This window comes from Aythya marila (genome assembly GCF_965140915.1).
Source record: "Aythya marila genome assembly, chromosome: 2".
In the NCBI taxonomy this organism is placed as follows: Eukaryota; Metazoa; Chordata; class Aves; order Anseriformes; family Anatidae; genus Aythya; species Aythya marila.
The window spans coordinates 48,100,974-48,113,750 of NC_139043.1; the positions used below are offsets into that span (position 1 = coordinate 48,100,974).

The following is a 12,777-nucleotide window of genomic DNA, read 5'->3' on the forward strand; positions in this document are numbered from 1 at the left end:
AATGAAATGCTAGCATTTTGACTAGTCCTAAGACAGAATAAGAAGCTTACAGGACAACGAATCTGACACGTGTAAACCCTTTCTTCATACTTGGTGATCCACTTTGACATTTGCTTGACAAAAAAATACACCTTCTGTGTTTGTGGAATTTATTTAGACAAAAGACAAAGTGTTACCTGGAGCAAAATACTGCTCACCTCCTTTAGTTTTTTGTACCTAGATCACACAGTGGTAACTCAACTATTTCTTTCCTGATGAGCTTTTTTTTTTTTTTTTTTTTTTTTTTAATAATGCCTTAAAACATTACAAGAACATTGTGACTGAAATCAAATGAAGTACAACATCCTAAAATGGACTCCTAGAAACACAGTGGCTTAAAAGACTGATTGAGTCGTTCTGACTGATTCCTGAATATGCAGTCAAGCTGATGATAGCTGTCTTTAAAAGGTACAAAGGAAACAACCAGCAACATAGGGCAAAACCTTTCAGTTGCAACACAGCCATAATAAATAGATAATCATCATTATATCATTAATCCTGATAATTACAGTAACATATTCATGCTTACCACTGTTGTAAGTTTGAAAATAACTTTTTTTTTTAGTTACCTACATGTACATATTCACATATAAAAAGAAAATCTGAGTGGAGAACAAAACAGGAACAGGGGGAGGCATATTTACTATTCAATATCAGCTTCCATTTCCCCTACTCTGGTTTTACACTTGTTCTTTCAGGTTCCCCTACACTGAAACAAAAAGATTTCACAGGAATTCAAATCAGTACAGCAGACTAAACATGATTCCCACTGTTTTCAACAATTACCATAATTAAAGATGTCTTTGCACAATAATGTCTAGGCTGTTTCTCTATTGCCTGTCACTAGGTAGCTATCCCCATTGTTTCCCATCAGTTGAAACATTACATGTTTCAACCTCAAAATGGTGATATCATAAACTGACTTAGCAATAGTGAGTATTATTCCCATGGTTTGGAATAATGTTAAAAAAAAAAAAAAAGGTGTATGTAAATGCTGGAGAGGAAAGATGCTGCTTAATAAACAGCAATTTTCAATAGAGGTATATTTGAAATACTTATGATGGGATTATACTTGGGTGGCATGGCAATACCTTTTGACCTTTAAAACATATTTCTGTTGTTGAAAAGAGTTGTGTAAGAGAATAACAACTCTTTTCAATTTAAGAAACGAGCAGTCTTTAAATATACACAGACATATCCACTGGGGATCAAGTTTGCATAAGTATGCTGATTCAGTGAGGCATAACTACTCAGCACATACGCAGTAAGTATTCTGTTGCCCATGTCAGGTTTCTTGTACTTTTATTTTAAATTAAGGTCCTGATACAAGTCTGTAGTGCATGAAAGCTAACAAGGTGAAATTCCAAACTTGTATTTTATGGGATTTCACCTGCAAAAAGGTGGCAGGGCTCTTCAAGTCATGTGGCATGACCCAAAGACTGCTTTGTGGGTACCACCCTCGGAAGGACAGTTTTCACTTGTAAAGTCTACAAAAAGCATGAACCTAATCTTTTTTTTTTTTCTTTTTTTTTTTTTTCTTTTTTTAATTCCTCTTACTTCCAAAACATCAAAAACAAAATAAACCCTCCTTTTTCCCCCAAAAAAGTGTTCCTAACAAAAGAGCTATTTCAGATTAAAAGAAATAATCTAAATTTGCTTAATACTAGGATCTCCATACAAGCTTGCTTGGAATTCAGCTAGCATAAATATTTTATTGTCACTTTGTAGTTACCAATATACACTTCCAAAAATAAATTGGCACACTTGTTTTAAAACATTTCTAAATAAACATTTATAAATTCTAAATATTTTTAAATACTCTGATCTTCATACGCATCAGAATTTTAATTACAGCCTAAGAGTAGGACCAATGTGGAGCACTGTTTCTACCCTGGGAGACACAGCAAGGTGAAGGATGACTGGAAGCGGAATCCCCACACCACCCCTAGCAGAGCTTAGCACGCTACAATGTTGTGGTGAGAATTCAGAAGTAGTATTCAAATCCAACGTACCCTCTGGGGCCAAAAAGTCACACTGAGGGTTGACAGCACACTAGCAGGGATTTAAGCAGGTTCACAATTTGTGAGTACACGTCAGTTTGTGCAGGAGCAAGTCAACTCCCCAAAGCAAAAAGAAGCCCTTGTTCTAACAGGTCTCTGCCACCAATACAAAATAAAATAATTTGCAGAGAAGGCCTCTTGTGTGGGCAGCAGAGAGAAAGGCAACCCTTGTGGTTTCTTTCTCACTCTCATTTTACAGCACCGGGCATGCCTGCGAGTTACTCAGGTTACTAAAGAATTATCAGTGCCATATATCTTTCTAAGCTGCCATCATTATCTCTCATTTTTACTAGCAGAGATAAGAAACATATTTTGTTACCATTAGCTGGGAGATAGGTGAAAAGCTGGTACTGGCTTCTCTTTCTCTTTCCGTTGCAGACATAGAAGTTGACCTGAACAGGGCTGGTAATTCTCTGATTGCGGAAAGGTGGTATCTCAACCACCAACGAATTCTGCAAAAACAAACAAATCAGAAGGTCAGGGCATGACTGGAGCAGAAGAGTGTACAAACATATTTATATGTTAACCCTGGGAAGGAGAAGACTCATCTCCTAGGGAAGAATGTACTCTCTACATGGAACTGTTGGATTTCATTAGCAGGGGTTGTCTCCTGCAGCCTGCAGTGTACTGTGTGTCAGGCAATCCCTACAACTCCTTCCAGCTTTAAGCCATTTCAGCACAGGCATGGCACACTGGTGAGCAGGATGGGTACTCGTGCTTTATACATGGGGGTGAGAGGCTGAGAAGGGCTTTGGAGATGGGCACTGCAGAGCCAAGTAGAAGGGAGCATATTTAACAGCATGACAGTTTTCATAAAGTCCTGAGGCTCTCCTCTGCCTCCTTATCCAAGGCTGTCAAGCTTGTTTCAGTGGAGAGACATCAATGTGGATAAGGCGCAGACTGACTAGGTTCTGTTAGGTTGCTGTATACAGAATAGCACGGAGGAGGTCACCTGGGACATCTGTCTAAACAGCCAACAAGTGGCACACTTCTGGAGCAGAGCTGTGAAGAGACTCACACGTGAGACTAAGCAGCTCAAAACCAGTGGAACAAAACAGGACCTGGAGGAAAAGATTCCCTAACTGGGAAAATGAGATTTTAGCACGGCTCAGGTCTTTACAGATTCATTAGTCTTCAGCTATTCACTTTGGACAGCATGTACAGTATTGTGTATAGATAATGCTTTCTCCCTTCTGCCTCTGACAAGAACCTGGAGCTATAATCAAACTGTGGCCAATAACTTTGCAGTAGAAAGCACAACCACTCAGCTGGCAGGTTGTCCCCAGTACATGCTGCCCTAATATAACTTCCTTTGAAAGGAGAATTAGGACTGGAATATGATTATTCAAGTATCTCCACTTTCCAAAATTTATTTCTTTAGTTATTTATTAGCATAACAACTAAGGAAGCTTTAAGCATGCTAATTTCTGTGGATGGGAGATCTTGCAAGAATATCTAGTTCTACAGGTTGGAGCTCTGGAGATCGTGCAAATGGTGTTCCACAGTCAGATAACAAATGCTCTGGCATGGGGCTAAGGAAAGACTTGGCTGCTAGGGCATCAGCTTCCATAAATGCACAGTGAAATCTGCTGTGACCATCAGAACTTCCCTTGGCAGTCTAAAAGAATAAAGGGAAATGTTAACCTTAACATTTGGCTTGTTTTCAGCTGAGGTCTTGAAATTGGTTGTCTGCATGTCTCCAGCAGGTTCACAGATAGCAGACCATTGCTTATCGCTACAGAAGTTAAATAGTTGCCGTATTTCCCACTTACAGTCATAGTTGAGTAAGCCACAGTTCTTCAGCACTGGGTTTGATCTCCTGAGAGAGGACTCACATTTCCTCTGCTGAAGGTACACGAAAGCCAGGGAAAATGCTCAGAAATTGTTTTGGGAGCAGAGGCAAGAAACAACCCAGCAAGACAGAAGATGAGCAGACAGGGCTGGCCCATCCTGGACAATGAAAAAATATTTTCCAAATGGTCTCTTCTACTTTCGGGATAGATTCCAACGAAGGCTTTTTACCCCATGCTCCCATTAAAGAAAGATTTCCAGGAGGGGAGGCCTAAGTACTTGTTCTGTTTCAGTGGGGAGACGCAGTGCCAAAGGCTTGGAAATCCCTCTTTAGTAATAGTGCTAGAGAAGGCAGTATATATTTTTCATCTTGATGTTAAAATATTTAAGGCAGACTTACAGGCTTGCACATTTCTTTGTCAGTTTTGGCTTCCATTTCCCACACATGGTGACCATCTAAAAGACAAAAGAAAAAGATATCTAGTTCTGACCTTTTTTCCTCTCCCAAGCCTACAAAAGAGTGACTTTTGAAAAAAAATATTAATAATAAAAATCTCTTTAATGGAAGAAGCATTGCATATATGAAAAACAGCTCTCAAAACCCATTGCCAAAGCTTTGCCCAACCAGCAAGCCAGCTGGGTAACCTGCTACAGAAGCCCATTTAACATTCTTTCAGGGGAGAACCACAGTCCAGAGTACAATATACTGGGATGGAGGAATGCCACTGGTATTTTATTCTGCCACTAATTTAAACAGAACATACAAGTGTTCTACACATTAGTTTTCCAAATGTTCAGACAAAAAAACTGCTACCTATAAGTCCCTTTGATCTCTACCTATGCAGTCAGTCATGCTCAACATTAATATTAAACAAAGCAAAACAAAAAAGTAGTATTAAGGAAGCTCCTCAGCCATGCAGTGTTTCCTTTTAATATACTCCTAGTCTGGCTTTTCATATTTCTGCTGCTTGGATCAAAAGGCAAGACAATATGCTGGGATATGTAGCTTCTGTGAATCACGACTCCATTTCAAAATTGTTTTAGATCAGCTACAGTGGTCCAACCAACAATTTTCTGGAGCTGCTTCTGGTAGTGTGTTGGGTCGTCCCAATTCACTGTATTCCTATTTTCAAATAAAAAGGGATTTAAGCCACAACTATCAGGTTTTTGTTGTTGTTGTTGTTTAGTTTTGTTTTGTTTTGTTTTCTGAGGACTTGTCTTTTGGAATAAATTGGTTTTGTCTGGTCACTTTTTCTGTGTCTCACTGACACAGAAGTAACTGGTCAATAACAGTTGTTTTTTTAACTTCCTTGTGGCTTCAAAGTACAACTGCAGAGAAATTAGAAAAAAAAATACAAAATGTAGGGTTTCCATTCTGCAGGCCTAGAAAAACACAAACATATATGAAAGGCCACAAGCAGATTGCTTTCTAAGTTCAGCAACAGGGACACACACTTGCAGCTTAAGGAGTCCCACCACTGTCAGATGTCCCTGGAATGAATGGGGAAATTCGACTTTATGTCACCTCTTTTGTATATTTATTGCAGCATTGGGACATACAAATGCAAATATTAGTTATTTTGAACTTCATCACATAGACTTGGGCCTGCCTTAGAAAAACAGCTCTCAGCAAGGTAAAAAAGTGAATGCACTTTTTCTTCTCTCTTCACTTTCATGGACAGGATGGAGGTGACGCATTTAGAACTGTCTGATTTATTACAAATGGCTGTAAATAATATTTTTGTGTACAGCTGTCCTACTGTGAAAGGAATGTTGTTCAGGAACTAGCACTGGCAATTGCTTAAATGTTCAAAACCATTTCTTTTTAACATATGGAAAAAAGTGCAATGTGAAAGCTGTAACACAAATAGCATGGCAGATTTGGCTGGTCTTTATGTAGGAAACAATTAGCAGATCTACCCTTAGTTTCTTCCTACTTTTTAAATTGTGACACTGGAAAAACAATCCCTTTAATCGGCACTGCCACATTCGGGTGGGGAAAGAGAAGGATCAGCCAGTTCACGTTCAGATCTCCTAAGCCTTTTAGGAGTGCCAGCACTGAAACAGACTTCTGGAGGATGAGTGATCACTTCACAATTTATCTAAAAGATGCTTCCCCCAAGCTGTCAGTAAAAAAAAAAAAAAAAAAAAAAAAGCTGACAAGATTCTACAAGTCAGGTCATATCTGTTGTCTGGAAGTAGCCACCTCTATCTTCCATCCCTTTCCTACAGAGCCCTTGTAGCTACCTCCTCCTCTCTTCCATCGCAGTTAATTCAGTCAGCTGTAAAGGTGACACAACACTATCACACATTTTGCAAAGTGTAGAAACTTCTGCTTTGTAAAGGTTTTTGGTGTTTGTTTGTTTTTTTTTCTCTAAAATCTAAAGACATGCAGACTAGTAGTTAACATGTTCAATCTGCTTTTGTAAATGGATTACCAGAAATTCTTTTTTTTTTTTTTTTTTTTTGTGTTTGTGTGTGTGTGTTTAATTTCTGCTTTGTGAGGTGAATGATCTGATTCAGGTTTCTGTTTTGTATTTCTTGTCGATACCTCAATAAAATTCAAAATGACTCAATCTATGGCTAATACTTCAATTACTTCACATAGTGCCTTTATGCACTTTTGAAATTTTTATGATGACAAAGAGAGTTTGTTCAGAAATATTTTAAATGTTGTAATCTAAACTATTAGGAAAATAAATATCCAGAGCCACAGTTTGTCTCTGGAAGCTAATCAGAACAATACGGACTTTACTCCAAGAAATTCTCTTGAGACTGTCCAGACCATGGCTGCTCAGCAACTGAGGGGAAAGGGAAGAGAGGAAAGAAGTAGGGAATAGACAACTCATTAACAGCTAGTGACATTTCATTTAACAAAAACACAAGGAGGAAAAGTTGTTATGAAGCAGAGACACAAAAAAAAAAAAAAGACAATTCCTCATATTACGTCTAGCGAACCAAGAGGGAAATCTCAACGCCCACGGACTGGGACCAGCTCCAGGAGGGAAACCTTAGACCACTACGTCAACCTCTTACAGTAAACATGTTTTGCAGGTTTATACAGTTCAGCTGAAATTTTTTTTAAAAAAGAGAAAGGAATAATGGCTCTGGAATGGTTTGTGGGGGCTCAAAGCCTCATGAAAATCTGTCTACACCAGAGAAAACTGTTTTGCCCCCAGTGCCACATATGCTGAGGACCCTCAGAAGCAAGCGGGATACCATCTCCTGTCAGAGTGTGCTCGAGGAGCGAGGACTGCTCAACCACAAAAGTTTCCATTGTATGCCTGCCACATCTGCAGCAGCCTGGTTCAGAGCCCAAGGCAACTCCCTCCTGGCCTCCAGCCAACCAAAGTACACCAGAGCAATTTATACCTTTCCAAAATGCAAATAATTCAAATTACAGACATAACACAAAGCTGAAGCAGACACATTTCAGGCATTCCCGTTAAAGTTTACTCTCTGGAATTACCGTACCCAAATGGGCAGTTGTTATACGAGGAAGGGGGGTAGAAGGCAGAAAAGGAAGGAGGCAGGGAGGAAAATAGAGAAGGAAGAAAAAGGCTTTTCCAGAGGTCTTATTTCATTCCTTTTCATTTTGTTATTTACTTTTACCAAGTAATAAGAAGAGCCTTCTCCAAACCAAATGTCTGGCTTTGTTTTGGTGTTTTAAGATTTATACTGCAATGTTTTGAACAGAAAGACATCCCTTCATATAGCTAAAAATTTGTGTCAAAGTATTATATTGTTGTGTTGCATTTTGTTTCTTTTTTTCTTTTTTCACAAAAGGTAATGAAAAACAAAGCAGCTGCACACAGAACCGCAGGGAAAAAACCTTACAGAGTCACCAGCTGAGAGCCCGACTCCTGTGATGCCAAAAGCACTTGACTTGACAAAGCCAAGACTTCAACAGGGACTCCTGCCATGGGCTTCAAGGAGCTCTGAATCCCTCTTCTTCCACAGCGGCAGCATAAAGAGCACAGCAGTGTCATGGGCATGAGAAACCCCCTGTTTGACAAGAGCTCTCTAACTGTGCCCAGCTGACCTGGGCTCAGCATGGTGCTGTGTTTCACTGGTAAGTGCCCATCAACACTGTCATCAGCTGAAGACGATGTTTTTTGTCAGGAAGTCTGACATTTAAAGACTGATCACTGCTCTGTGCTGATATTTATAGCATTCACTGTTTTGGGTGCATTTCATCATGGTCTGCTTCAGCTTTTTTTCAGACCCAGAGCACCTGGGTTTATTAATGATGAAAATACCACGAATACCGTGAATGAAAATACCATGTTGCTTGGGGTGGATTTTCAGCTCTGCAAAATATAAACATGCAATTTTAAGATGGAGCAGTTTAACAGTGAATGGGTCTTTAAAGTCTGTCCTTATCAACCACTCACTCCAGCGTTAAAGGAAACTGCGCACAAGTCCAGAAGTAAAAATACTCTAATTCATTAGGGAATTCCCTGCAGTATGAGTCACTGAACGGCTTCCCCACCACACCCAGCTAAAAGATTTCCACATAAAAAGGCACTGTAGAGGCCTGTTTTAACACAGAAGCAGCACTAAAAAAGTAGTTGTGTAAATCTAGCAGCATCAGCTATTCACACATAAAACCTAGCAGACCACAACATATGTATTTTCTTCACAGAAGAGCAACCCAGTCAAAGAGCTGTAAAGTCTTTCCTAAGAATTTTTCTCCTGTCTTCTGCTTCTCATTGTCCGGCAGGAAAGATTCAAGAGGGTTTGCAGAACTGGATTCACTTTGTGCACTCCAGAGGACTGTAAGCATAATGCCATAGGTCTGTAGGCTTACAACAGTCAAACCAACAGTGTAACTTTAATTACAGGCTGATGGATGACAGAAAGGGAAAACCATATACAAAACAACAATAACAAGAAACCCTAAGCCTGGAAACTAGTGAAGGTGTAACTTGTGCGTCTGGCAACCACTTAAATCCTGCCTCCGTGAAATAGACATAATAGGAGAGTTCAGATATATTTAAGTGATCTTTACTACAACAGGTTAAAACAGTCTATATTCTGTGGCAGCCCTTTGTTCACTTGAGATACAAGAATAATAGACATTATCTAGGATTTCACTGCCTATACAAAGTGTGCATTTTATATTCTTCCAGACTGGGGCTCAACAAACTGCACTGGCTGGGCTGTAAATCTGTATTTACATTCATATATTGCCAAGTTAGCCAGTGACACTAATGCTAACCCTCTAAAGGAAACCACTACTTGATTAATGTGTTGTGAGATATCCCTGAGCAATAGTGCCTATATTACATCCCACATTTCTTTAACATGTCCACAGCAGGTAGGGCACAGGTGCTATGCAGAATGATTATGCCGTTTAATTTTGAGGTGCTCTGCAAAGGTTGTCTACCTTCCTATTCAACTATGCTAATGCATATTCAGCTCCTTTAGGACTTAAGGATTCAAAAGTTTTTAATTTGCGCACTAACCCCTTTTTCCCTGGGAAGTACATTCTGGCACTGAGACGACTGATCTGTGTGTATGTCCAGAAGGAAAGGACGGGCTTCCAGCAAGAGAAGAGGATGAATATCCATTAAAAGTCCTGTCATTCAGACATAGAGTCATTCGGCTTTGTGCAGAGATGCTATCAGCTTCCATGCACAGGCCAGGTCTGTGCTTGGGCTGAGAATTAGAGGCAAAGAGACAGCTCTGCTGGCTTGGAGAAGAGCACTCCCTCGCCCCAGTCCTGGGCACAACCCCCTGATGCTGTCTCACCTGCCAGCTGAAACACACAGGCACCAGCCTATTAGTGCCAGGTTTCACTTTAGAGGTGACATCCTTCTAGACCTGAGCATAACATCAGGAGCCATGTCACTTTTCTAGGCTGGTCTGTATGTAGTGAAGGTGTCTTGCTGTGAAGAACACTTCCCCAGCTAAACACCAGCAAGCCCAATATTCTGTGGGTGGAGTCAATCCCTGTGTTTACACACCAGTGTATGTTTCAAAAGACATTTACAAGGGACAGGTTATAAGGATGAACTGACAGCAGCCAAGCAGTCTACTGTGGGATGTGAGGTAAAGATGGGACAGAAAGAGAGCAAGAATACAGACAGAAATGTGGATGCTACAGAGAATAAACACCTGCAATGTAAGTAGCCAGGACCTTCCTCTTGACCACCCCTGTGGCACTTCAGTATCCTGAGATCTATTGTCTTTTAGGCCTTTGCAAGGAGGAAAAGGCCTTGGGTTGTGCTTGCCTCGAGCCAGCTGCTGAGCCGCTCCACCTCCTACCCTGCTGGTGCCATCAGCTGCCTGCTGCCCGCCATCTCGGCCTCATCTGCCTCTCCAGGCACCCCTCACCTCTCCTTTGCTCTTGCACTTCTTTTGCTACAGGACTACAAGACCACAGGACGACTCTGCTTTCCACCTACTTTATTTCCTCTTCCTTGCCAGGAAGATCCCAGATAACCTCTGCTCTCCTCTCAGCCCACTGTCCCTCTACAGACACTTCCCGCCGTAGTTTTGTTCCCTGACCCTGGCATGCATCAGTCCACGTGAAGCAGGGTTCATGAGTAACTGGTTTAATTGCATTTCCACATCAAAGCTGCTGCATTTGTTTGTGTCTCCTCCTAAGCACCTTTGCAGCATATGGATTTTGTGCATATTCCTTCAGCTATACATTTTTGCAATCTTGAAATTATGTATGAATATTATGTATACATATTTACGTCTGTCATGCATACAATACTTTGAAGTTACTTTTTGTCTCTTTTCTACCTTAAAAATAAAAACGTCATGCAGCAACCAGGTGATAAAAATGCAGCACAAACTGTATCTTGCATTACATTGGCATCTGTGCCAGACATGAACTTCCCCTCTGGTTGCTCAGCTGGGTAAGCCAAAAGCTGAGGGACTCACATTCCCTAAATTGCAAGCTTTTTGCTGCTTTTAACACAGTGTGTCTAATAGACCTAATTATTCTGAGTTCAAGTGCTTTGAAATCAACTGTAATTTTAGTCCAGGTACTTAAAGAAGGCGCTGTGCTGAAAACTAACTGATCAGGGCTCATTTTGAACCCAAACCATCTGGAAGGACCTGCCAGATCCTATTTTCATCAGAATGGAACTACTTATGCAATTTGTGTTCTTTGGCACCTCCCCCTATTCAAATTACCCTTGGTCTGAGAATTTTATTTAACAATTCTCAGTAATTCCAGGTCTAAGACACTCAACTTACCAGTAAAACTGCATCTTGATAGCCCTGAAAAATCTCCCTAGAGCATGCAGGGTGAACTGAGCAAACCAGCACAGCCACCCATCAGCAGTCATGACAATACTTAATTCCGTCTTCAGCTATATTTCTGTGATTTTCTTGTCTTCACAGCTTTGCTTTCCTCTGGGAACCTCTAATAGGCTGACTTGGGTCCTAGCAGCCAGAACCAAGTAAACCAATTCTGCTCTGAAAATCTTCAATCTGCTGTCTTGTATTTTCTCAGAGACTGTTGGAGTAACAAAACCTCTAAGTCAGTTTAAACCAAATTCCAAATTTTCCTTCCAACAATTCTCTTCCAATTCTGTGTTTGATGCCAATACCACCACCTGTACCACTGCTCTCAGGCATGTAACAGTTGAAGTTACCTTCCACCACTACTTGCTTATTTTAAATACAAGTTTGATCCAAACATTTTCAATTCTTCCCTCTTGATTATTTTTAAGACACAAACTCTACACTTCATCTATGTGGCTACAACTTCTCAGCTTCCAGAGACACCTCATTATGGCAACTCATTGTGACTTTCTAGCAGAGTCCAAAAAGTAAACTTTTGATCAGCATTTTGATTTTTCCATCTCATTGTCCCCCTTCTTTGTTTTTTCTTGTCCAAAACAGTCAGGCTCAATCTTAGAGGTCAGAGAGTGTAGTAATTGTGGAGAATTTGTGTTGCTGTAATGTGGTGAAGGGATAAGGGGTGGAATGTGTGTAAATTGTCCACTGTTGTTGGTGTTGCAATGATGTTATGCTGATTTTGGTGTGGGCAATTTTCTTGTTAATGTAACTGAAGTTTGTGAAGATTGTGTGATGAATGTATGAGAGCTGGGGCTGGTTAGCCTGGAAAAGAGAAGGCTCTGGGGAGACCTTACAGCAACCTTCCAGTACTTAAAGAGGACCTACAGGAGAGATATGGAGGGACTCTTTGTCAGGGAATGTAGTGATAGGACAAGGGGTAATGGCTTTAAACGAAGAGGGTAGATTTAGATTAGATATAAGGAAGACAATATTCATCTGAGGGTGGTGAGGCGCTGTCATGGGTAGCCCAGGGAAGCTGTGAATGCCCCATCCCTGGAAGTGTTCAAGGAAAGCTGTGAATGCCCCATCCCTGGAAGTGTTCAAGGCCATGATGGATGGGACTTTGGGCAGTGTGATCTAGTGGAATGTGTCCCTGCCCATAGAAGAGTTGGAACTAGATGATCTTTAGGGTCCCTTCCAACCCAAACCATTCTATGATTCTGTGGTTTAATGTACATAATAATCCCTGATTATCTGCCTTGACATCAGCTTCCTTGCAACAAGGCACATCTTGCAAATGTCTTATCTCTATTTCTCTCTTAAATGTCATTGTACTGTCTTCCACATTGCTCTTGAAGGTGTAATATTACTCCTTCAACAGACCAAAAAGGGACATGCTACTCTTCCTTCACGTCTCTTCCCTGTTCTTCCTGTGATGCCCACATGAGACTTGAAACAACTTTTGATGACCAGTCAGGGAAGGAACAGGACAGAATAAATTCTGCTTTAGAAAAAGTTGTAGAAAATCTCTACAAAAACTAGGCACTTTGGAGGTATCACCTTGTATTGGGGTTTCTAAGGCAAGGTGTTGGCAGTGGAGCAATGCAGCGGTGGCCTCTGTTGG

The 12,777-nt window shown here is 40.7% G+C and overlaps 1 protein-coding gene across 6 annotated transcripts in view; it reads right to left on the reverse strand.

Annotated features, from left to right (window-relative positions):
* The window catches only part of NFATC1 (nuclear factor of activated T cells 1), a 120,481-nt gene that overhangs the window by 47,490 nt on the left and 60,214 nt on the right, over positions 1-12,777 (reverse strand). For all 6 annotated transcript variants that reach the window (XM_082754596.1, XM_082754598.1, XM_082754597.1 and 3 more), the window contains exons 7-8: positions 4,291-4,346; positions 2,419-2,551 (exon numbers count right to left, since the gene is read on the reverse strand). In XM_082754596.1, coding sequence (XP_082610722.1) covers positions 2,419-2,551; positions 4,291-4,346 — 189 coding nt within the window. The remainder of the gene's footprint in view (positions 1-2,418; positions 2,552-4,290; positions 4,347-12,777) is intronic.